The sequence below is a fragment of the Stomoxys calcitrans genome, chromosome 4 (assembly GCF_963082655.1).
Source record: "Stomoxys calcitrans chromosome 4, idStoCalc2.1, whole genome shotgun sequence".
NCBI classification, from domain to species: Eukaryota; Metazoa; Arthropoda; class Insecta; order Diptera; family Muscidae; genus Stomoxys; species Stomoxys calcitrans.
The window spans coordinates 171,431,586-171,459,171 of NC_081555.1; the positions used below are offsets into that span (position 1 = coordinate 171,431,586).

Genomic DNA, 27,586 nt, shown 5'->3' on the forward strand with positions numbered 1-27,586 from the left:
TGGTCCTATGTCAAAACGTTCTGAGTTCGATTATGCTAGAAAGTGTTAAACTTTCCAATGGAAATGTCAGATTGTATCAGCCAACACTTAGTGTTACCCAGGCCATTAACTTATATAGCAGCCCTCGTAGTAGCATTGAAATGCATCTAAATAAATACGAAAACATCTTCGAGGCAGATATTCAGCACTACAGCAACAGAAGCAGCAGCTGTTACTGCAGCAGCAGCTGTAACTGCAGCAGCAGCAGCTGTGATGATGATGATGGTAATGACGGTGTGTGAACATTTCAAAATATTTTCATTTCAGTTCGTGTTGTGTATTCGCTGCGTTAAGAACTTTTTCTCTGCCGTTCTACATAAAAGAGACGAGAAAAACGAGAAACGTGAGAAGATTTATTTTGAACATCAAAAGTTTTTTTTTAAATAAAAGGTAGTCAGTCAGCAGAAGTGAAGAATAAGTCCAAATAAGAAAAAAATAAATGAACAAAATAATAAGCAGACGACAAACGTTAGAGATTTACAAGAAAAAAATAAAAATAATGATCGCACCAAATTTGATTAGACCTCGTATCGAATTGAATTAAAAAAACAAAAACACACGCCGCACCAGATCGTAAGAAGCGACCCTAAAAAATTATTTGATTGCTTGAACGATTTACAACGAAAGAATGTGAGAAGTGAGGTGTGAGCTGAACAATAAAAGTGCTTCCGAGAAAACTAAATTAATAAAAAAAAATTACAAAAATTAAAAAAAACATATTACCGTTCTAATCAGATTAAATGTAAAGCAAATGGCATATTAAGCAAAAAAAAAAAGTAGTAAGGAAAAACTTAATAAAGCCTTTACCTTTTGAATATCACCTACAAGCTAAGGGTAGATAATTATAAATCTGCAACAATAACAACAAAAATTTAAGTGTCTTTTTTTAAAACACATAACACCATTGGCAGGCCACTATACCACACTATTATTATTATTAATTTAAAAAAATGAATAAAATAAATTGAAAATGATTGCGATTTCCACTGTGGTTTTTTGCGGAATTATCCATTTGAATTGTCAACATTTCGCCTGCTTCGAATTAGTGTCTCACACACACTAACAACAACAAGAATGAAACTTGTGGCCGTTGGACCACGCGGACAGACGGACGGACGGACGGGCTCTTTGGATGAAGTATGTAGAAATGAACCGGGTGGCGGTCACGATTCGGCCTAGACAGATGGATGAACTGAGAGCGTACTCAATAGCCACCGTTCATCACTTGAGAGTTTGCATGGTGTTGATGATGGTTGTGGTGGACGATCGCTTGTTTGTTGTTAAAAATACATAAATTCATTTGGGGGCTGCAATTTCGCTGTTGCAGCGCGCCTCCACCATAAAGCCCTGTGAGCCAGCGAGTCAAGGCAGGCTGGTGGGCTGTTAGTTGCTTGTGTCTTTATTGCTGTTATTATAAACAAATGGAATATCTTTTTTCGCCACATATTTTTTTTATTAGATATAATTTATAAATTAACGGAAATGTCATTTTGCAGCGACTAGTTTGCCATTATAGTTCTCTCCATGGGAGGAAATTGCACTTTGTTTTTAGTAGTTTATGGCTTTGTTTTATAGTTTTAGTTTTTTTTTGCTTTCAATTTGGCTTACTGATCTTATTCCAAGGCAAAGTGATAAAAATCACACATTTCATTTATATCACTTACATACATTCGTGGTTTTCTTTTTCAAGATCAAAAGTGAGTTAAATTTAGTGATGTTTCACAATTAGCAACTTGCCACTAAGTGGCGGGCGAAAAAAAATTAGGTCAAGGACATTACATGGACAAACTTCCTCAATTTTTTTGTAAATTTTGCCCATGAACATTCCACTAAGGAACAGGTGCAAACTTCTCACCTATTAATGAGGGCAGTCCGATTCAAGTTTAAGTTCAATGATAAGGGCCCTCCTTTTTATAGCCTAGTCCGAACGGCGTGCCGCCGTGCGACACCTCTTTGGAGAGAAGTTTTAGATGACAAATTAACTCACAAATGATGCCATCATTAGGGGAGGAAAGCCACCGCCGAAAATTTTTTCTGATGGTCTCGTCAGCATTCGAACCCAGGCGAACATGCTAATCTCTGCGCTACGATGGCCTCCAGTTTCATATATAATACATAGAAAAGTTGAGTTGGAAAGTGTGTACAGTGGAAACCATATAACTAAAATATGCTTTAGTGAAAAATGCGGCTTAAGTGAAACTTTATGAGAGAACCATACATTTATGTTAACACTCAATGCATTTGATATTGTTTGAGTGAAATATCGTTTAACTGAAAACACCGCTTAACAGAAAAATGTTTATACCCCAAATTTCTTTTTTATAAGAAACTTAAGTCGCACTTGTGAAAAGGATATTTCTACGGCAAACTATCTGGGATTTTAACAAGTAAAAAGGCGTTAAGTTCGGCCGGGCCAAACTTTGGATACCCACCACCTCGGGTATATATGCAAACCACCTTTCGCCATAATCCGGTGAAAAATGCATAACTTATGCCCCCATAGCAGTTTTATGGAAATTTGGTCCGATTTGGTCTAACTTCGGCACGGGCATTGAGTGGTCTAATAAATAAAGTCATTGATGAATTTTGTAGAAGAAAACATTGGTTTTTTGTTAGCTATATCCAAATATAGACCGATCTGCACTATATACGACACGGATGTCAAAAAGCCTAATGTAAGTCACTGTGTCAAATTTCAGCGAAATCGAATTATAAATGCGCCTTTAGGGGGCCAAGACTTCAAATCGAGAGATCGGTCTATATGGCAGCTTTATCCAAATCTGAACTGATCTGAGCCAAATTGCAGAAATATGTCAAAGAGCCTAACACAACTCACTGTCTCAAATTTCAGCGAAATCGGACAATAAATCCGGCATTTATGGGTCCAAAACCATAAATCGACAGATCGGTCTAAATGGCAGTTATATTCAAATTTGAACCAAGCTTGTCCAAATTGAAAAAAAATATGTCGAGGGGCCTAACACAACCCACTGTCCCAAATTTCGGCAAAATCGGGCTATAAATGCGCCTTTTATGGGGCTAACACCCAAAATCGAGAGATCGGTCTATATGGCAGTTATATCCAAATCTGGACCGATCTGGGCAAAATTGAAGAGGGATGTCGAAGAGCCTAATACAACTTACTGTCCCAAATTTTGGCGAAATCGGACAATAAATGCGCCTTTTATGGCCCCAAAACCTTAAATCGATATATCGGTCTATATGGCAGCTATATCCAAAGTTGAACCAATCTTCCCCAAATTGAAAGAAGATGTCGAGGGGCCTAACACAACTCACTGTCCCAAATTTCGACAAAATCGGACAATAGATGCGCCTTTTAGGGGCCCGAGACCTTAAATCGACGGATCGGTCTACATGGCAGCTATATCCAAATCTGGACGGATCTGGGCCAAATCTGGAAGGATGTCGAAGGGCCTAACCCAACTCACTGTCCTTAATTTTAGCAAAATTGGATAATAAATGTGGCTTTTTCTTGGGATGGAGGTATACTAAATAATTTCGTCACTCTGTAACACCTCAAAATATAAGTCTGGGACCCCATAAAGTATATATATTCTTAATCGTCATATCATTCTAAGTCGATCTAGCCATGTCCGTCCGTCTGTCTGTCGAAAGTACGCTAACTTCCGAAAGAGTAAAGCTAGCCGCTTGAAATTTTGCACAAATACTTCTTATTAGTGTAGGTTGGTTGGTATTGTAAATGGCCCAAATCGGTCCATGTTTTGATATAGCTGCCATATAAACCGATCTTGGGTCTTGACTTCTTGAGCCTCTAGAGTGCGCAATTCTTATCCGATTGGAATGACATTTTGCACGACATATTTTGTTATGATATCCAACGACTGTGCCAAGTATGGTTCAAATCGGTCCATAACCTGATATAGCTGCCATATAATCCGATCTTGGGTCTTGACTTCTTGAGACTCTAGAGTGCGCACATCTTATCCGATTGGAATGAAATTTTGCACGACGTGTTTTGTTATGATATCCAACAATTGTGCCAAGTATGGTTAAAATCGGTCCATAACCTGATATAGCTGTCATATAAACCGATCTTGGGTCTTGACTTCTTGAGACTCTAGAGGGCGCTATTCTCATCCGATTTGGCTGAAATCTTGCATGTAGTATTTTGGTATCACTTCCAACAACTGCGCTGTACTCTGTACTGTTCAAATCGGTCTATGATTTGATATAGCTGCCATATAAACCGATTTTGGGTCTTGACTTCTTGAGCCTTTAGAGGGAGCAATTCTCGTCCGATTTGACTGCAATTTTGCATGAGAAGTTTTGTTGTGATTCCCAACAACGGTGCTTAGTACGGCGCTAATCGGTATATAACCTGATATAGCTGTCATATAAACCGATCTAGGATCTTGACTTTTTGAGCCTCTAGAGGGCGCGATTCTCATCCGATTTGGCAGAAATTTTGTACAACGTCTTCTCTCATGACCTTCAACATACGTGTCTAATATGGTCTGAATCGATTAATAACTTGATACAGCTCCCATATAAACCGATCTCCCGATTTTGCTTTCTGAGCCCCAACAAGGCGTAATTCTTATCCGAATGAACTTAAATATATCACAAACAGACTTTTACAATGTTCAGCATTCATTTATGGTATAACATTTCTTATTCAATATTCTTTGTTTGCTTAAAAAGAGATACCTCGCATAGAACTCGACAAATGCTATCCATCGTGGAGGGTATATAAGATTCGGCCCGGCCAAATTTTTTTTTTAGGGAATTGATTTAAATATCAAATATTTTATATCATTTTGGTTGACATACATATATTCTTTTAACATATTTGAAAAGATTTTCCATTGTTTGTTTTAAATTTTCGTATTGAAAAGTTGAATGCTTTAATCTTACGGAAGCTTTTCAATTCTTCGCATCCCATAACACTATGAGATGTTTATCACAAAACAATTTTACCTATCATACATAGACGTGCTTACTAAAAATTTTTGTGGTCACTATAAAAGTAATAAATGATTTCTATCAAAGACTAAATACATAATCAGGGAGACTTTAAAACGAATACCACATTACTTTTGCAAACAAAAATTTTTGGTTTTTGTTATATGGTATAAAACACTCTAAAGCTAAAGGGGGAAATTCAACAGCCTTCATGACTAAGCCAGGGGTATTTGTCAAAAATCCTAGGCATATAATTTTAAAAATAATTTTCCATGAAATTAATTTATAATTCAAAATAAAATTGAAATAAAAAACGTTTGAGAGCAAATCTGACAGAGATGATTTTTTTAAATATTTTTAAGATCTATATTTTTTGTCCTTCGTTTAAGATTCGCATAATAATTCAGTTATAAATTATTATAATACCATCGAACTATATATTATTATTTAAATATATATAAATATAAAATATATACAATAAAATCAAACAAGTAAAAGCGTGCTAAGTTCGGCCGGGCCGAATCTTATATACCCTACACCATGGATCGCATTTGTCGAGTTCTTTTCCCGTCATCTCTTCTTAGTCAAAAAAATTATAAAAGAAAATAATTGCTCTCCTACTAGAGCGGTATGAAGATATGGTCCGGTTCGGCCCACAATTAAATTATATGTTGGAGACCTGTGTAAAATGTCAGCCAATTCGAATAAAAACTACGCCCTTTGGGGGTTCAAGAAGTAAAATAGAGAGATCGATTTATATGGAAGGTATATGAGGCTATAGACCGATTCAGAACATAATAAACACGTATGTCATGACAATAATGAGAGGATCCGTTGTACAAAATTTCAGATCGGATAATAATTACGACCTCTAGAGGCTCAAGAAGTCAAGTCAAGTTATGGACCGATTTGAACCATACTCGGTACAGTTGTTGGATATCAACGTCGCGCAAAATTTCATTCCAATCGGATAAGAATTGCTCCCTCTAAAGGCTGAAGAAGTCAAGACCCAAGATCGGTTTATATGGCAGCTATATCAAAACATGGACCGATATGGCCCATTTACAATCCCAACCGACCTACACTAATAAGAAGTGTTTGTGCAAAATTTCAAGCTGCTAGCTTTACTCCTTCGAAAGATAGCGTGCTTTCGACAGACAGACGGAAGGACGGACGGACGTGGCTAGATCGACATAAAATGTCACGACAATCAAGAATATATATACTTTATGGGGTCTCAGACGAATATTTCGAGTAGCTACAAACAGAATGACGAAATTAGTATACCCCCATCCTATGTTGGAGGGTATAAAAATTGCCCAAAATCTGACGAACATATATATAGGAGCTGTATCTAATTCTGAACCGATTTCGAGCAAACCTCTCAGATAATGTGGTAGTCGTCGAGGGAAGCGTTGTGCAAAAAAAAAAAAAATTGATTGATCAAAAAATGGGCTTGCAGTGGCTCTAGAAGTGAAAATCGGGCGATATACATATATGATAGCTATATCTAAATCTGAACCGATTTCTACGAAATTCACCAGTAATGTCGAGAGTCATAAGAAAATCCTTCCTGCCTTATTTCGAGAGAATCGGTTAACAAATGACCATTTTATTGCATTATTACTGCAAAGTTGACGAACATATATATGGGAGTTATATCTAAATCTGAACCGATTTTTTCCAATTTTAATAGGCTTCGTCTCTAGGCCGATAAACATTCCCGTACCAAATTTTAAGACGATCGGATGAAAACTGTGACCTTTACTTTGTACACAAATTAACATGGACAGCCGGACAGACAGACGGACAGACAGACAGACGGACAGACGGACAGACAGACAGACAGACGAACAGACCGACGAACAGACAGACGGACAGACAGACGGACAGACAGACAGGCAGATGGACAGACAGACAGACGGACAGGCAGATGGACAGACAGACGGACAGACAGACGGACAGACAGACGGACGGACAGACAAACGGGCAAAGCTAAATCGAATCAAAAAGTGATTCTCAGTCAATAGGTATACTTATCAATGGGTCTATCTCTCTTCCCTTTGGGTGTTACAAACAAACTTACTAAGTTATAATACCCTGTACCACAGTATTGGTTTGGGGTATAACAAAATAACATAAAAATAAATAAGAAACAATTAAAAGCGAGATAAGTTCGGCCGAATCAAACCGTAAAGAACGCAGTTGTTGGGAGTCATTAAAGGAACACCATGTACAAAATTTCAGCCAAATCGGACAAATATTGAGGCTTCCTGAGGATCAGGAAGTCAAATCGGGAGATCGGTTTATATGGTAGCTATATCCGGTTATATACCGATTCGAACCGAACTTAACACAGTTGTTGAGAGTCATAACAGAATATTATGTGCAAAATTTCTGCCAAATCGGATATAAATTAAGGCTTCCATGGGCTCAAGAAGTCAAATCGGGAGGTCGATTTATATGGCAGCTATATTCAAATCTAAACCGATATGGCCCATTTGCAATCCCCAATGACCTACTTCAATATAAAATATCTGTATAGAATTTCAAAGGGCTAGCTCTACGCATTTGACCGCTATCGTGATTTCGACGGACGGACGGACATGGCTAGTTCGAATCAGAATTTCGAGACGATCACGAATATATATATTGGGTTGCCCAAAAAGTAATTGCGGATTTTTCATATAGTCGCCGTTGACAAATTTGTTTTACAGCTTGGGACTCTGTAATTGCATTCTTTCTTCTGTCAGTTATCAGCTGTTACTTTTTGCTTGCTTTAGAAAAAAAGGGTTAAAAAGTATATTTGATTAAAGTTTATTCTAAGTTTTTTTAAAAATGCATTTACTTTCTTTTGAAAAATCTGCAATTACTTTTTGGGCAACCCAATACTTTATGGGGTCCAAGATCAATATTTCGAGGAATGACTAGATTAGTATACCCCCATCCTATGGTGGTGGGTATAAAAATTATAAACCCATCTCTTAAATTTTTAAAATTTTTCGTAGTACAAATGAAGAATTTCACCTTAATGTCCATAGGTCAAGAGTCAAAATAAACTTTAATTTAACAAATATTTTCCCAAAAATTTTATTTTGAAATTCCAATTTCCTGCAGAAATATAGAGAATATAGAAAATAAATTGTGTTTGTACCACTAAATTCATAAGAAATCTCAAGGGCATTGACGGCCTGTCTCAAGGGCCATGAAGCATAATTATGTGGTCTACCAAAAATATGGCCTATCTTCTAATGTGTTATCATTGAAATTTGTAAAACATTTTGTGGTGCCCACAAACTAAATGGCCTAAGACAACTTATATATGATTGCTCCGATTTCTTAGTACAACTATAATGGTATCATCTGAGGGTTAAGACCTCTTTGTGTGTTCTTTAGACATTTTCATACATATTTTCCTTGTATACACTTTGGTTTCTTTCTTGTGTTGTCACTGGTGAGGCAAAATACCGACACAAAGTTGTTGTGTGAATAGGCCTATTTGGTTCAATTCAATTTCTTACAATGGACCATACAAAAGAGACACCACTATAAAACGATTAAAGTTCAAACAACGCATAAATCCATTGTGACATTTTTTTTTTCTCATTTATAGTAGATGTTATTGTAATTTTTAATGACAGTACCAAGAAATGCATTACTCACTAATAAATTATGAGAGGTGTTTTATGATAATATCAAACTTAAATTCTTTTTCTTCTGGGGATTACATATTTAATGATATTTTATTATAGTTTTCCTTCAAAATTAATAATTATAGTTAAATTATGTCATATCAAATAGTTTATAAAATTTTTTCTTGTTTTTTTTTATATTTGTTTCTCTAAATTTGATTTAAAGCCTTTCCTGGGGCACTGCTGTTACATTTTTTTGTAAAGTCAGGGACATATCGTGTAACACAAATCAAGCGCATATGCAACAAAATATTTCTGTGCCACAGAACAATTCACATGAGTTAAAATGCGATTATTTTCAATGAAAGCTTAAACCTTCAGCTAATTAGTTCGACTAAGATCAAATTGTCACCATGAAATCATATCAAAAACAACAAATGCAGTGATTTCATCTAACACATGAAAATCCATGGAATGCTTCGGCAAAACACAGCGAAATAATCTATTTCACATGGAGCATAGCCAAAACCAAACAAACAGTAAAAAAATACTATGATAAAATTTTAATTTTAAAAAATACCCACCACAAGGAATATATGAATCACTCTATTTTATTATAACACCACTGCCATACCCATAGTTATATCCAAATAGGGGCTGATCTGGATCATATTTAGTTGAGGTCCCGAGAACTCTTACACAATTTAAGGTTTCAGCGAAATCGAGCAATAAATCTGTTTTTTATGGGATTAAGACACTTAACTGTATGATCGGTTCATATGGCAGCTTTATCTAAAAATATTCTGATCTGGACAGTTTGTTGGTCCAATGATGGGAGGCTTAAAATAACTCTCAGTTTCGAATTACAGCGTAATCGGACGATAATTGTGGCTTTTATGGGCTTCAAATCTAAAATCGGTAGATCTATCTATATGATCGCCAGGGTTCGAATCCTGGCAAGAACATCAGAAAAAATTTTCAGCGTTGGTTATCCCCTTCTAATGCTGGCGACATTTGTGAGGTACAATGCCATATGAAAACTTCTCCTCAAAAGAGGTGTCGCACAGCGGCTCGCCGTTCGGACTGTTAAAAGGAGTCCCATTATCATTGAGCTTAAGCTTGAATCGGATAGCACTCATTGATATGTGAGAATTTTGCTCCTGTTCTTTGAAATGTTCATGGACAAAAACAAAAAAAGGATTTTTTGTATATATATAAAAAAAAAAAATCATCCGATATGGCTAGTCCAAATTTTGCTCAATACCTAAATTTTTGATGCCTGCAGCGTGATTACAACAGACAGACGGCTAGACGGACAGACAGACACATGGACATCGTTAAATAAACTTAGAATTTTAGAACGATCAACAATATATGCATATTGGGTTGCCCGAAAAGTAATTGCCGATTTTTCATATAGTCGGTGTTGACAAATTTTTTCACAGCTTGTGACTCTGTAATTGCATTCTTTCTTCTGTCAGTTATCAGCTGTTACTTTTAGCTTGCTTTAGAAAAAAGTGTAAAAAAAGTATATTTGATTAAAGTTCATTCTAAGTTTTATTAAAAATGCATTTTCTTTCTTTTAAAAAATCCGCAATTTCTTTTTGGGCAACCCAATTTATATACTGTGTAGGGTCGGAATTGGCATTTCGATTTGTTGCAAACGGAATGACTAAAGAATGTATCCAATCTCTTATAGTAGTAAAAGTGTGTTCATTTTGGCCGGGCCGAAGCTCCACCATAGATCCCATTTGCCAAGTTCATTGCCCGGTATCTCTTTATAGGCAAACAAAGAACAATGGATAAGAATTGGTATGCTATATCAGTTTATGGACCGATTCAGACCATAATTGGTTTCGATATTGGAGACCATAGGGTAAGTCATTGTGAAAATTATAGCCAAATCGGATAAGAATTGCACCCTATAGTGGATCAAGAAGTAATATCGGGAGATCGGTTTATATTGGTCCTATATCAGGTTATAGACCGATTCGAACCATATTTAGCACGCATGTTGTAGGTCACAGGCGAAGTCGTTGTACAAAAATTTCAGCCAAATCGGATTAAAATTGTGCTCTCTTGCCATTGAGTCCATTTACAATCCCAAACGACCTACACTAATAGGAAGTATATGTGGAAAATTTCAAGCATCTAGCTTTATTCCTACGAAAGTAAGCTTACTTTTTATAGATGGACGGGCATGACTAAATCGACTTAGAATGTCAAGATGATCAAGAATATGTATACTTTGTTGGGTTTCGAATGTAATAACGAAATAAGTATACCCTCAATCTATGGCTTCTTGAGCCTTCCTGCCAAATTTCGAGTGAATCAGTTAACAAGTGACTATTTTATTGCTGTATTTCTGCAAATCGGACGAACATATATATTGGAGCTACATCCAATATGTATGTTCCAATTTCAATAGGCTTCGTCTCTAGGCCGAAAAACATGCCCATACCAAATTTGAAGGCGACCGGATGAATATTGCGGCCTGTAGTTTGGACACAAATTAATATGGACAGACGGACAGACAGACGGACAGACAGATGATCAGACAGACGGCCAGATAGGCGGACAGACTGACGGGCAGACAAACGGACAGACAAATGGACAGACGAACGGACAGACCGACAGACATAGTTAAATCGAATCAGAAAGTGATTCTGAGTCGATTGGTATATTTATCAATGGGTCCATCGGTCTTCCTTTTGGGTGTTACAAACAAATGCACTAAGTTATAATTCCCTGTACCACAGTAGTGGTGTAGGGTATATTAAAAGAATTACTATGTTATTGGTGCCAAATCAAGTTAAGGTCCCATTCAAACCATAATTGAATTGAATGTAGGAGACCATAGTAGAAGTCATTGCTTAGTCATTTCAGTCAAATCGAATAATAATAGGTGCACCCTTTAGGGGCTCAAGAAATAAAATAGGGAGAACGATTTATAGCTATAGAATGATTCAGACCATGTTTGGGACGTGTGTTGAAGGTCATGGGAGAAGTCGTTGTACAGAATTTTAGCCAAATCGTATAATACTTGCGCCCTCTAGAGGCTCAAGAAGTCAAAATTGCAGATCGGTTTATATGACAGCTACATCGATATTTGGCACAGTTGTTGGAAGTCATAACAAAAACATCGTGCAAAATTTCAACTAACTCGGAAAAGAATTGCGCTCTCTAGTGGCTCAAGAAGTCAAGATTCAAGATCGGTTTATATGGCATCTATATCAGGTTATGAACTGATATAAACCTTACTTGGCACAGTTGTTGCAAGTCATAACCAAACATGTCATACGATATTTCAGTCAAATCGGACAGGTATTGCGCGCTCTAGAGGCTCAAGAAATCAAGACTCAAAATCGGTTTATATGACGGCTATATCAGGTTATAGACCGATTTTAACAATACCCAGCACAGTTTTTGAAAATCATAAGAAAATCGTGCAAAATTTCAGCTATATCGAATAAAAATTGCGCTCTCTGGTGGCTCAAGAAGTCAGGAGCCAAAGTTGGTTTATATGTCAGCTACACCAAATCATGGATCGATTTGGCCCGTTTACAATTCCAACTACACTAATAAGAAGTATTTGTGCAAAATTTTAGGTATAGACGGACGGACGTATAGACGGATGGACATATAGAGGGACGGACCCAGCCAGATCGACTTAAAATGTCATGACGATCAAGAATATATATACTTCATGGGATCTTAGACGAATATTTCGAGGAGTTACAAATAAAATGTCGAAATTAGTATACCCCCATCCTATGGTGGAGGGTATAAAAACGTGTTATCGGTCTATAAGGTAGTTTTATCTGAATAAAGACCGATCTGAACTATATTATTGTAGATCCGGAAAGCCTCCCGACGCTTTAATCATCTCAATATTTCAAATTCCAGCGGAATAGGATAATAATTGCGGCTTCTATTGGCTTGAGACGCCAAACCAGCAGATGGGTTTATATGACAGCTGTATCTAAATATGGTCCGATCTGAACCATATTTGAGTCGAATGTCGGGAGGTTTGAAACAACTCACTGATTCAAATTTTTTGCAAAATCGGGTAATGAATGCGGCTTTATGGGCATAAGACCCTTAATCGGCAGATTTGTCTATATGGCAACTATATCTATTAATATGGCAGTCGGCAGATCGATCAATATGGCAGCTATATTTGAATATAGACCGATCTGAACAATATTTGAGTCGGATATCAGAAGGCTTAATTTAACTCTCTGTTTAAAATTTCAGCCAAATCGGATAATAATAGAAACTTTAATGGGCTTAAGACCCCAAATCAGTAGATCGGTCTATATGACAGCTATATCTAAATATGGCCCGATCTGAACCATAAATGAGTCAAATGTCGGGAAGATTAAAACAACTCACTGATTCGAATTTTTTTTGCGAAATCGGATAATCGGCTTTTATGGGTATAAAACCCTAAATCAGTGGATCAGTCTATATGGCATCAATATCTGAATATTGTCCGATCTGCACCATATTTAGGTGTGATAAAAGAAGGTTAAAAACAACTCACTGTTTCAAGTTTCGGCAAAATCAGGTTATAAATTCAGCTTTTGTGGGCTCACGACCCTTAATCGGCAGGTCGATCTATATGGCAGCTATATCTGAATATAGACCGATCTGAACCATATTAGAGTCGGATATCGGAAGGCTTAATTTAATTCTCTGTTTGAAATTCCAGCCAAATCGGATAATAATAGCGACTTTTAGGGGCTTAAGACCCCAAATCAGTAGATCGGTCTATATGACAGCTATATCTAAATATGTTTCGGGAGGCTCAAAAAAACGCACCGTTCTCAATTTCATCGAAATCGGATATTAAATGCGCTTGTTACTGGCTTAAGACTCTAAACCGGCATATTGGTAGAAATGGCGGCTATATGTAAATATGGTCGGAAATGGATATTTCGATGTGTTGCAAACGGAATAATAAATGAATGTACCCCCTATCCTCCGGTGGTGGGTATAAAAAGCAAACCTTACAACTTTGTTTATTCACTCCCAGTGCTAAATCAATAAAACGATGCGTATACCCCTGCCGTCTCCATAACTACTGAAACAGAGAGAAATAAAAATATGAACGTGTTACTTGTCATCAATGCAATCATAAAGGGCTGGACATGGCTGAACTAAATGTGCAGTGTGCGTATGATCAACATTAATATTTGTTATCCTGCAGAAGACTCATACGACACCATGGACAGCTTGCAAATCAATATACAAATGTCTGAAATAGATTTTGATTGATTTTTTCTTTTTTCTACTTCTTTCTAGTTTAACACAAAATTAAGAGAAAATGGCGAACGCAGGATACACATGTATAAGAAGGACATTTTGTTGGCTCAACATACTTTTATGGGTAAGTAAACCAAATAAGCAAATCAATTTATAGAGAAGCTATCTAAGGTTAAACATCGCTCTAGACTATCTTTGGCAAAGCAATAAGGAAAAATTGCAAGGGTCACGAGTTAAAATCCTCTTGAAATCAAAAAAGAATTGAAGTCTTTGTAGGATCAAGAAGTCGAATGGGGAATTCGGTGTATGTGATATAGTGTTATCGTTGTGCCACTTTAGTATAAAATGTTACACTATTTTTTGACCTTACATCCTTTTAATACCCTCCACCATAGGATGGGGGTGTACTAATTTCGTCATTCTGTTTGTAACTACTCGAAATATTCAAGACCCTCGAAATATTATAAACCCCATAATTTTGGCAAAATATATTCTTGATCGTCATGACTTTTTAAGTCGATCCAGCCGTGTTCGTCCATCCGTCCGTTTGTCGAAATCATGCTAACTTTCAAGGGAGTAAAGCTAGGCTATTGAAATTTTGCACAAATACCTCTTATAGGTGTAGGTCGGTTGAGATTGTAAGTGGGCCAAATCGGTCCATGTTTTTATATAGGTCCCATATAAACCGATCTTGGGTCTTGACTTCTTGAGCCACTAGAGGGCACAATTCTTATCCGATTTGGCTGAAATTTCGCATGAGGAGTTTTATTATGACTTCCAACAACTGTGCTGCGGACCATAACTTGATATAGCTCCAATATTAATTCAATTATTTTCTTTTATCCTTTGTTTGCCTAAAAAGAGATATCGGGAAAAGAATTCGACAAATGCGATCTATGGTGGAGGGTATATAAGATTCGGCGCGGCCGAACTTAACACGCTTTTATTTGTTTGTTTTAATTATTTTTTATTGCCTTCTTCGCTAAAGAACCGTGGCGCATATGTTAGCATGTCTGCCTATGACACTGAATGACTGGGTTGAAATCCTAACGATAGCATCTGAAATATTATTCAGAGGCGATGCCTCTCCAAATGGAAGGTATAATTTTCTCACGAAGCGACAAGTCTTTGGACGTGTCTCCTGTTTTAAAGCGGAGTTTATTGGGTTAAACCTTGAATTTTTATAGGTTAACTTTCGTTTGCAATAATTCATGCCACCGTTTTGCAAATGCAAATTTGCCCGTGAACATTCCATTAAGGAATAAGGGCAAACTTCTCGCATACTCATATAAATGAGAGCTGTCCGATTCAAGTTTAAGATCAGTGATAAGGGACCTCCTTTTTATAGCCTTATCCGAACGCCGTGCCGCAGTGCGACACCTCTTTGTGGAGAAGTTTTCACATGGTTGCCATACCAAGTGGTATAGGACCTCACAAATGTCGCCAGCATTAGGAGGGGGGATAATTACCGCTGAAAATTTTTTTCCGATGTTCTTGCCAGGATTCGAACCCAGGCATTCAGCGTCAAGGCGGACATGCTAACCTCTGCGCTACCGTGGCCTCCACCACCGTTTCTAGCTAATCGAAATAATGGTACTGCAAATATTTCTTCGATCTTCTGAGGAGGTTAAGCGACTTCTGTCCTTCCATCACAAAAAAGACTGCTCGTGATTATGCACAAATAATTCTATTTGATTTTTAGAATAAGTTCTCTTATAAGTTTATATTCCGATGACTTGAGGTTAGCATGTCCGTCTGTGACGTTGAACGCCAGGATTCGAATCCGGGCGAGATCATCCCAAAAAATTTGTAGCGGTGGTTTTTCCCTTCTAATGCTGGCAATATTTGTGCTAGTACTAGGTACTATGCCATGTAAAAAATTTTTTCCAAAGAGGTGTCGCACTGCGACACGCCGTTCGGATTCGGCTATAAAAAGGAGACCCCTTAAAATTGGATCGGGCAGCACTCATTGATTTGTGAGAAGTTAGCCCCAGTTCCTTATTGGAATGTTCATGGGCAAATTTACATTTTGCTATAATATCTGCCAAAGCTTTTTCCAATCTTTGTCTAAAATTTGTGTCTAAAATTTGAAGTATGGTCTTTAGAAGTAGCGAAATCTTCCAAAGAACTGATAATGCGTAGTGGATGATATAAGAAATTTGGCTCTACAGAACTTTACGCCTATATAAAGTGTGAAACTTTGTGCGCCTCCTTTCAAACAAATTATGCCACATTTTTCTATGAATGACACTGTTTAAGACCTTTTTCGAAAATTTCCAACGGTAACTCTGCTGTGATAGATATATAATTTAAACATGGAGCGATTTTGAAGCACTTCAACATTTCAATTTTACACATCGTGAAAAAACATATGCCAAACTTTAGAGTCTCAAGATATTTATTCTGTCGCTCGACCGATTTAGATCGTACTTGATACAGTAGTTGAAAGTCATAACAGAACACATGTGCGAAATTTCAGCCAAATCGCATGAAAATTGAGGCTTTCAGAGGCTCAAGAAGTCAAATCGGTTGGTCGTTTTATATAGGAGTTATATCCAAATCTGAACCGATATGGCCCATTTGCAATCCCCATCAATATTAAGTATCTGTGCAATATTTCAAGCGGCTAGCTTAACGCGTTTGACCGCTATCGTGACTTCGACAGATGGACGGACATGGCTAGATCGACTCATGATGTCGAGACGATCAAGAATATATATGCTGTATGGGGTCCTATATCACTATTTCGTGGTGTTACAAACGAAAAGACTAGATTAGTATACCCCAACCTATGGTGGTGGGTATAAAGACAATTAAATCACTGTTGAACCTTTTTATACCCACCACCGAAGGATGGGGGTATATTCGTTTTGTCATTCCGTTTGCAACACATCGAAATATCCATTTCCGACCCCATAAAGTATATATATTCTTGATCAGCGTAAAAATCTAAGGCGATCTAGACATGTCCGTCCGTCTGTCTGTTGAAATCACGCTACAGTCTTTAAAAATAGAGATATTGAGCTGAAACTTTGCACAGATTCTTTTTTTGTCCATAAGCAGGTTAAGTTCGAAGATGAGCTATATCGGACTATATCTTGCTATAGCCCCCATATAGACCGATCCGCCGGTGTAGGGTCTTAGGCCAATAAAAGTCACATTTATTATCCGATTTTGCTGAAATTTGGGACAGTGAGTTGTCTTAGACCCCTCGACATCCTACGTCAATTTGGCCCAGTCCAGATCAGTCCAGATTTGGATATAGCTGCCATATAGACCGATCCTCTGATTGAGGGTCTTAGGGCCATAAAAGCCACATTTATTATCCGATTTCGCTAAAATTTGGGACAGTGAGTTGTGCTAGGCCCTTCGTCATCCTTCGCTAATTTGGCCCAGATCGGTCCAGATTTGGATATAGCTGCCATATAGACCGATCCTCTGATTGCGGGTCTTAGGCCCATAAAAGCCACATTCATTGTCCGATTTCACTGAAATTTGGGATAGTGAGTTGTGTTAGGCCCTTCGCCATCCTTCGTCAATTTGGCCTTGATCGGATTAGGTTTGGATATAGCTGCCATATAGACCGCATTTATTGTCCAATGTCGCCGAATTTGGTACAGTGAGTTAAGTAAAGCCCCTTGACATACTTCTGCAATATGGCACAGATCGGTCCAGATTTGAATATAGCTGCCATATAGACCGATCTCTCGATTTAGGGTCTTGGGGCCATAAATGGCGCATTTATTGTCCGATTTCGCCGAAATTTGGGGCAGTGAGTTGTGTTAGGCTCTTCGACATTTTTCTGAAACTTGGCCCAAATCGGTCCATATTTGGATACAGCTGCCGGTATCTCGATTTTAAGTCTTTACCCCACAAAAGTCGCACTTATAATCCGATTTCACTGAAATTTGAAACAGTGACTTATGTTAGGCTTTTCGACTTCCGTGTCGTATAAGGTTCAGATCGGTATATTTTTAGATATAGTTACTAAAAAGATCAATATTTTGTTATACGCAATTGAACAATGACTTGTACTTATTAGTATTTGGTGCAAATCGAAACATATTTCGATATAACTGCTATGGGACATAAGTTATGCAATTTTAACCGGATTTTCATGAAAGGTGGTTGACATATATTCTCGAGGTGGTGGGTATCCAAAGTTCGGCCCAGCCGAACTTTACACCTTTTTACTTATTATTCGTTGAAGTTAAGCAGTTATGCATTGTATAAAACTCTTCGACGAAATTTTGGCCATTGAGTTTCAAAAAACAAATATTTTTGTATTGTTTTTTTTTACCAATTATTGGGAAGTATGCAAATGAAACCATAAATACATTTCCATGTTTAATATTCAACTAATTTTATCAATTGCTTTAAGTTATTGCTGTAACACGAGCATCGCATTCATTGGCCCTTAGAAATAAAAAGAAAAACAAATGTATGCATTCATAATATTTGCCGATGGCAAATCTGTCTGCAAAGTTTTCATTCATCACATGCCATACAGCCAGAGGCTGAAAAGTTTTATGGTTGTTGCTTTTAACCTGTTGCTTGTAACAATCAACCACCATGAGTGCTCACCATCGAAGCAAAAACAGCAACAACAAGCACTACTGTTACCACTACCACAAACTATCAACCACAATAATGCATTGTTGTCAAAATAGTCTACTACGGAAATTGCATTGTTTACAAGTTACGACATACAGTTTTCAATAAGTTGACTCATACGTTTAAAAAAGATTGGTGTTTATATTTACAAATACTATTAAGGTGTTTATATTTATTTGCTGATGCTGGTACCATGGCTGGGTGGTGGGTGATGGATGTGATGATTGGCTCAATATTATATTACCACGATGTGGAAGATAGGTACTTAGTTCAATTCGAAGAATTAATGATTATTTAATAAACAAATGAAACTTTTTATACTTTTAAGCTGTAGATAGTAAAATGACAAAGTGTTGGTTATTAATTTGTACAGCTTTGTCATAATGCTCATCTCGAAAGAAAAGTCAACAAAAACTTATTCATTTTGAGTAGAGTTTCTCATCTCGAAAGAGAAGTAAACAAAAACTTATTGATTTTGAGTAGAGTATTCATCTTACATCCTAATTTCAACTATGCATACAGCGCCAATAGTAATTTGTGAAACTTTTGTATAAAGGATGAGGTATATTCTTTTTGTCATTCCGTTTGCAACACATCGAAATAACTGTTTCCGACCCTTGAACAGCGCAAAAATCTAAGACAATCCAGCCATGTCCACCCGTCGGTCTGTTGAAATCACGCTACAGTCTTTAAAATTAGAGATTTTGAGCTGAAACTTTGCAAAGATTCTTTTTTTTGTCCATAAGCAGGTTAAGTTCGAAGACGGGCTATATCGGACTATATCTTGATGTAGCCCCCATATAGACCGATCCTCCGATTTAGGGTCTTAGGACCATAAAAGCCACATTTATTATCCGATTTTGCTGAACTTTGGGACGGTGAGTTGTGTTAGGCCCTTCGACGTCCTTCTTCAATTTGGCTGAGATCGGTCCAGATTTGGATATAGCTGCCATATAGATTGATCCGCCGGTTTGGGGTCTTAGGCCCATCAAAGCCAATTTTGCTGAAATTTGGGAGAGTGAGTTATGTTAGGTCCCTTGACACCTATCTGCAATTTGGCTCAGATCGGTCCAGATTTGGAAAGTGCTGCCATATAGACCGATCTCTCGATTTAAGGATTTGGACCCATAAAAGACGCATTTATTGTCCAATGTCGCCGAAATTTGGGACAGTGGGTTAAGTTAAGTCCCTCGACATACTTCTGGAATATGGCAGAGATCGGTCTAGATTTGGATATAGCTGCCATACAGACCGATATTTCGATTTAATGTTTTGGGCCCATAAAAGACGCATTTATTGTTCGATGTCGCCGAAATTTGGATTAGTGAGTTATGTTAGCCCCTCGACATATTTTTGAAATTTGGCTCAGACCGGTCCAGATTTGGATATAGCTGCCATATAGACCGTTCTCTCGATTTGACGGTTTGAACCCATAAAATGCCGATTTATTGTCCGATGTCGCCGAAATTTGGAACAGTGAGTTATGGTAAGCCTCTCGACATATTTGTGCAATTTGGCTCAGATCGGTTCAGATTTGGATGTAGCTGCCATATAGATCGATCTCTCGATTTAAAGTCTTGGCGCCATAAAAGCCACATTTATTATCCGATGTCGCCGAAATTTGGGACAGTAAGTTAAGTTAAGTGTCTCGAAATACTTCTGCAATATGGCAGAGATCGGTCCAGATTTGGATATGGCGGCCATACAGACCGATCCGCCGATTTAGGGTCTTAGGCCCATAAAAGCCACATTTATTAACCGATGTCGCCGAAATTTGTAACAGTGAGTTATGTTAAGCCCCTTGACATATATGCAATTTGGCTCAGATCGGTCCAGATTTGGATGTAGCTGCCATATAGATCGATCTCTCGATTTAAAGTCTTGGCCCCATAAAAGCCACATTTATTAACCGATGTCGCCAAAATTTGAAACAGTGAGTTATGTAAAGCCCCTCGACATATATATGCAATTTGGCTCAGATCGGTCCAGATTTGGATATAGCTGCCATATAGACCGATCTATCGATTTAAGGTTTTGGACCCATAAAAGGCGTATTTATAATCCGATTTCACTGAAATTTCACACAGTGACTTATGTTAGGCTTTTCGACATCCGTGTCGTATATGGTTCAGATATGTTTATTTTTAGATATAGCTACTAAAAAGACCTATTTTTTGTTATACACAAATGAACAACTTGTACTTATTAGTATTTGATATTGATGCTATGGGGCATTTTTCACTGGATTTTGACGAAAGGTGGTTTACATATATTCCCGAGGTGGTGGGTATCCAAAGTTCGGTCCGGCCGATCTTAACACCTTTTTACTTGTTTTTTATCAGATTATGTTTTTTGAAACAAGATTTGACTTACAAATGTAAATATTTTTTTATTATCGAATAAATTTCTATAAAATTAAATTTCGACCAAATTGTTCGTTAACATCAAAAAACAACATCAGATAACATTTTCTATGTATCAACGATCAAGAAAATATTCTATAAAACTGAAATTTTGACAACATTTTCGTTTGGGACTCTTATTTTTATACGATAATAGTCAAATCTGATGCACAACTTCAAGTTGAACCTTTTTGTGTTTTGCTTTCCTTTTCGACATCCGTTTTCTTAATTTTCATAAGAAGATGAATTATAACGGAAACTGGTAATTGCCACACGAACCAGACATATTCCCAGCACAGCACAGCACATCACATCGCATCTTCTTGTGTATTAGATTGCAGTTAATTTGAAAATTAGCACTTGAAACTGTATTAGATATCTTCTGCTTTTGAAGCGTATTTTATGTCTACCACTTTTTGGACATGTTTCTTCTTATTTTTTTTTTTTTTAAATTTTAAAAATGTCAGGTTTATATTCAGGGGCTTTCTAAAATACATTCAAGAGCTAAATAATAGCACAACAAATTCCCATGAACCCCAAAAAAATGCCTTTCTTTTAAATTTTTTCATAAAAATTTGTAATAATCATTATTTCTATTAAAGGGAAACATGAAAAAGGCTTTTAATAATAGGTCATTGTACATGAAAAGACTGCTTGGTCATTGTTTTTGATTGACTATCCAAAATTTTGTTTACAATTCCATACCAAAGCCCATTACCCCACAACTCTTCGGCTTGGCTATTCATCTTTGTTCCCAGATGTTAGGGAAAGAAGTTGACAAATATAAATCATCATCATCATCATCATCACCATACCTGCCTTTGACTTCAGGCTGTAGGTATGTAAATGCGAGTTAATGACTTTCTCGGCCAGTCGCCAAAACATTAGCCATGGACATAATCATGAACTGCCAGACAGACTTACATGTACAGACAGAGAGAGTGACCATTCGGAACAACAAAAACACATAAATCCGAAATTTTATTCAAGATGTTTTTCTTATGACTTTATGGCACTTTTTCCAACTTTTTGCATGCAACACCTCCCCCTGAATCTCATGTAATCACTTTGCGGCCTTTTTTGGACAAAATGATGTGGAAGTTTTTTTTTTTGTATTCTTTCATCTTTTGCAGATGTGTTAATGACACAATTATTTGAATTGTTTTTTTTTTTTTTTTTTTTTTCTTTCAAAAGTTTACATTTAAAAGAAAATAAGAGAGGCAAACTTTCAATTGCCTCAGCCTCAAACAGAAACCGGTGTTGCGTGTTGATGTGTATTGAACGCGTCTCTGAATGCATGTCGCTACTTTATTGTGAGTGTGGACAATTCATTAACCATGAATGTCCGACGAGACAAACGTGTAGCTGAATGTTAATTCCAGCTCGTCACTGTCATTGCCGCTGATATTTGGCTTAGTTTCGGTGTTGTGAGATGAATTCACGTACAACTTCAAACACCATTTCAAATTGCAATACAAAATGTGGAGATTCAATGGCAACTTCCAAAAAAGAACCCAAAATACCAAAAATAATGTCTCCTACCATAATTTAGCTCTCTGGCAATGTGAAATGGATTGGAATATAGTAGAAGTATACATAGGCAATTCCTACCAATGAAAGTCAATTTGAAGGCTTACCCCTTTAAGTGGCCCTTTTTTAAACAAACGTCTATTTCTACAAAATGAGAATCTCTAATATATCAAGTCAAAGTGTTGAGGTTTGCTTGTTAGTGGATTCAAATGGAAATTAGATAGTGAATCTGGTATTAAGATGGGTCTCAAATTAAAGATATTTGGATGTAGAGTAAGAATCTGTTATAAACATTTGGTCCCAAATGTCCTGGAGCCAAAATCCTTCTAAATCCATAAGAAGACTGATTGGCACAAAATGAGACTCAAATGGAAGGTTTTGAGAGAAGAGTTACAAAAATGTTCAATTACCTTTAAAGAAAATTCCATCGTAATTTTTGTCTTTAAAGACATTTTTTAATTTTTGTCTTCAGAGAAAGTTTCTCTGAAGTTTTGTCTTTGAAGAACATTTTATTAAAAAATTTTTAGATCATGACATTTTTCAGAAAAAATTGACGATTTCTTCCTTAATTTTGATGATTTTTCACGAAAAAGTCCTTGCAGCACTGAGGCAGAGTAAAAACGTGTTAATTTCGGTCGTGCCGAACTTTGGCTAAAATTAACCAATTTTTTGAATTTTTATCTTCAGAGAAAGTTTTTCTGAAGTTTTGTCTTTGGAGAAAATTTAATAAAATATTATTATTGGTTGCCCAAAAAGTAATTGCGGATTTTTTAAAAGAAAGTAAATGCATTTTTAATAAAACTTAGTATGAACTTTAATCAAATATACTTTTTTTACACTTTTTTCTAAAGCAAGCTAAAAGTTACAGCTGATAACTGACAGAAGAAGGAATGCAATTATAGAGTCACAAACTGTGAAAAAATTTGTCAACGCCGACTATATTACTTTTTGGGCAACCCAATAGATCATGACATTTCTAAGAAAAAAATTTATGATTTCCTCCTCAATTTTGATGATTTTCACGAAAAAGTGCTTGCAGCACTGAGTTTGGTCATGCCGAACTTTCAATACCCCCACCATGCATAAATTAACCATTCTCTCTAATAACAACTCCATTACCATGTCCATGGTAATATGCAGATGGGGGCTGGTTTGGATCATATTTGATTTAGGTAACGAGAGCTCTTATATAAGTCACATTTTCAGCGAAATACGCTTTTATAGCCTCCACCATAGGATGAGAGTATACTAATTTCGTCATTCTGTTTGTAAGTCTTCGAAATATTCATCTTAGACCCCATAAAGTTGATCTAGTCATGTCCGTCCGTCCGTCTGTCCGCCCGTTTGTCCGTCCGTCTGTCCGTCCGACTGTCCGTCCGTCTGTCCGTCCTTCTGTCCGTCCGTCCGTCTGTCCGTCTGTCTGTCTGTCCGTCTGGCTGTCCGTCTGTCCGTTCGTCCGTCTGTCCGTTCGTATGTCCGTCCGTCTGTCCGTCCGTCCGTCTGTCCGTCCGTCCGTCTGTCCGTCCGTCCGTCCGACTGTCCGTCCGTCTGTCCGTCCTTCTGTCCGTCCGTCCGTCTGTCCGTCTGTCTGTCTGTCCGTCTGGCTGTCCGTCTGTCCGTTCGTCCGTCTGTCCGTTCGTATGTCCGTCCGTCTGTCCGTCCGTCCGTCTGTCCGTCCGTCCGTCTTTCCGTTCGTATGTCCGTCCGTCTGTCCATCCGTCTGTCCGTTCGTATGTCCGTCCGTCTGTCTGTCGAAAGCACGATAAATTTTGAATGAGCTAGCCGCTTGAAATTTTGCACAAATACTTTTCATTAGTATAGGTCGGTTGTGATTGTAAATAAGTCATATCGGTCCATGTTTTGATATAGCTGCCATATAAAACGATCTTAGATCTTGACTTCTTCAGCCACTAGAGGGCGCAATTCTTATCCGAATTGGCTGAAATTTGGCAAGACGTGTTTTGTTATGATTTCCAACATCTTTTCATAGTGTGCTAGAAATCGGTCGATAACCTGGTATAGCTGTCATATAAACCGATCTGGGGTTTTGATTTCTTCACCCACTAGAGGGCGCAATTCTTTTCAGATTTGTCTGAAATTTAGCATGAGGTGTTTAGTTATGATTTCCAACATCTTCTAAGTATGGTTCAAATCGGTTCATAATCAGATACAGCTGCCATAGGAACCGATCTGGGATCTTGACTTCTTGAGTCGGAGAGGGCGCAATTCTTATTCGATTTGAAATTTCGTACTACGGTTTCTCCCATGACCTTCAACATACGTGTCGAATATGGTCTGAATAGGTGGAATCGATCTCCCTATTTACCTACTTCAGCTCCTAAAGGGTGCAATTCTTACTAGAATTCTACTTCTACTATGATCATACAATTTAATTATGGTCCGAATCGGTCCATAACTTGATATAGCTCCAATAGCATAGGAATTCTTTTCTTTTAAAAAGATTAACCGGGAAAAGAACTCGACAAATGTGATCCACGGTGGAGGGTATATAAGATTCGGCCCGGTCGAAGTTTACTAATTTGGATACCTAACCACCATAGGATCATTTACCCATTCCGTTTGCAACACATGTAAATATTCATATCTGACCCTATAAAGCATATATATTTCTGATCGTCGTAAAATTATAAGACGATTTGACGATGTCCGCGTGTCCATCAGTTGTAATCACGCTACAGTCTTTAAAAATAGATATATTGAGCTGAAATCTTGCACAGATTCTTTTTATGTCTATAGGCAGGTTAAGTTCGAAGATGGGCAATATCGGACTTTATCTCTCGATTTAAGGTCTTGGACCCATAAAAGGCCCATTTATTGTTTGATTTCGCCGAAATTTAGGACTGTGAGTTGTGTTAGGCTCCTCGATATCCTTCTTGAAGATGGCTCAAAGCGGTCAAAATTTGGATATATTGGGTTGCCCAAAAAGTAATTGCGGATTTTTCATATAGTCGGCGTTGACAAATTTTTTCACAGCTTGTGACTCTGTAATTGCATTCTTTCTTCTGTCAGTTATCAGCTGTTACTTTTAGCTTGCTTTAGAAAAAAAGTGTAAAAAAGTATATTTGATTAAAGTTCATTCTAAGTTTTATTAAAAATGCATTTACTTTCTTTTAAAAATCCGCAATTACTTTTTGGGCAACCCAATAGCTTCCATATAGACCGATCTTTCGTTTTAAGGTCTTTGCGCTGAAATTGTACATATTGACTTATGATTGGTTTTTCGACATTCGTGTTCTATATGGTTCAGATCGGTATATATTTGGATATAGCTGCAAAAAAAAGACAGTATTGAACCAAAGCTGAACAGTGACTTGTGTTTATTAGACCACTCAATGAATTTGATCCAAATTGGCCCATATTATATTGATGCTAAGGGTGCAAAATGAATGTATCTTTCACCGGATGTAAGGGGTATCCGAACTACGTACATTTTTACTGACCATGAGAGTTATGTTAGGAAGGAAGATTATTGGATAATTTTCGCAAAATTTGTGATTTGAATCAATTAAAAATATCTTCACACGAAACAAGAAGGTCGTTTGACTTGTCAAAACTTCATGTCAATAGCAGTTACATGTCAGTTTGATTTATCTCCATGACGATATCATTAACATAGTAGTAAAATACTATACCTGGTGGAGCTTATCCATATGTTTGAACTTTCTTGATAGCCCTAACGACTTACTAGTTCATTGACTATTTTTAAAAATAAAAATTTTTTCTTAGCCCTCAGAGTATCAGACACTTAAGTGAACACAATTAGCTTATCATTCGGTTAGTCAATCAGTTTGAATTTTAACTATGCCTGCTTATCTATATTTAATTTAAAATTTATAAGTAAGTTCACGCTAATGTTAATTAATTTTTTAATATCTTATGAAAAAATTTCTCACTCGACCAGCTTTGCAGTTGCGCATTCTTAGGAGCCGGCGTGTGGCTGCGTTTATCATATGAAGGTTATGCTACTCTTCTACCCGAACATGCTGCCCTCAGTGCCGATTCCGTATTCCTGTGCATAGGTGTAATTGGTTTCGTTGTATCATTTTTGGGATGTTGTGGTGCCTGGGTGCAATCAAGATGTCTGCTTGTTTTGGTAAGTAAAAAGAAAAAAAATTTTTAGAGATATGGTAACATTGGTTTAATTTCAGTATTTCATGTTGATCATTTTGCTGTTCCTAAGTGAATTCTTGATTGGCTCCATAGCCTTTGTATTCCGGGGAGGCTTGAAGAGGACCGTGGCCAATGAATTACGGTTTGGCATTGAAGAGCACTATAATGCCTCGGATCGTGGCTCAATCATAGCACCCTCGGTGGCAGCCATATGGGATAATGTACAAATATCGGTAAGTAAGTTTTTTATACCCTCCACCATAGGATGGGGGTATACTAATTTCGTCATTCTGTTTGGAGCACCTCGAAATATACGTCTGAGACTCCATAAATTATAAATATTTTTGATCGTCATGTCATTTAAAGACGATCTAGCCATGTCCGTCCGTATGTCCGTTCGTCTGTCCGTCCGTCTGTTTGTCGAAAGCATTCTAACTTTCGAAGGAGTAGAGCTAATTGCTTGAAATTTTGCTCAAATGTTTTTTATTAGTGTAGGTCGTTTGGGATTGTAAACGGGCCAAATCGATCCATGTTTTGATATAGCTGCCATGTAAACCGATCTTGGGTCTTGACTTCTTGAGCCTTTAGAGGGAGCAATTCTCATCCGATTTGACTGAAATTTTGCACGTAGTGTTTTGGTATCCAACAACTGTGTTTAGTATGACTCAAATCGGTTCATAATTTGGTATAGCTGTCATATAAACCGATCTTCGATCTTGACTTCTTAAGCCAATAGAGCGCCCAATTCTCATCTGATTTGGCTGAAATATCGCGTGAGGTGGAAATCGGCAGATATCCTTATATGGATGCCATATAAACCGATCTGGGATCTTGACTTCTTGAGCCTCTACAGGGCGCAATTCTTATCCGATTTGGAAGACTCTTTGTACAACGGCTTCTCTCATGACCTACAACATAGTTGTCCAGTATGGTCTGAATCGATATATAGCCTGATACAGCTCCCATGTAAACCGATCTCCCGATTTTGCTTTTTGAGCCGCTAAAAGGCGCAGTTCTTATCCGAAT

The 27,586-nt window shown here is 37.3% G+C and overlaps 1 protein-coding gene across 1 annotated transcript in view; it reads left to right on the forward strand.

Annotated features, from left to right (window-relative positions):
- Positions 1-313: 313 nt before the first annotated feature.
- The window catches only part of LOC106085558 (tetraspanin-9), a 30,879-nt gene continuing 3,606 nt past the window's right edge, over positions 314-27,586 (forward strand). The window contains exons 1-4 of the mRNA XM_013249868.2: positions 314-382; positions 13,923-14,007; positions 26,352-26,543; positions 26,599-26,793. Of these exons, the coding sequence (XP_013105322.1) occupies positions 13,945-14,007; positions 26,352-26,543; positions 26,599-26,793 (450 nt within the window). The 5' untranslated portion in view covers positions 314-382; positions 13,923-13,944. The remainder of the gene's footprint in view (positions 383-13,922; positions 14,008-26,351; positions 26,544-26,598; positions 26,794-27,586) is intronic.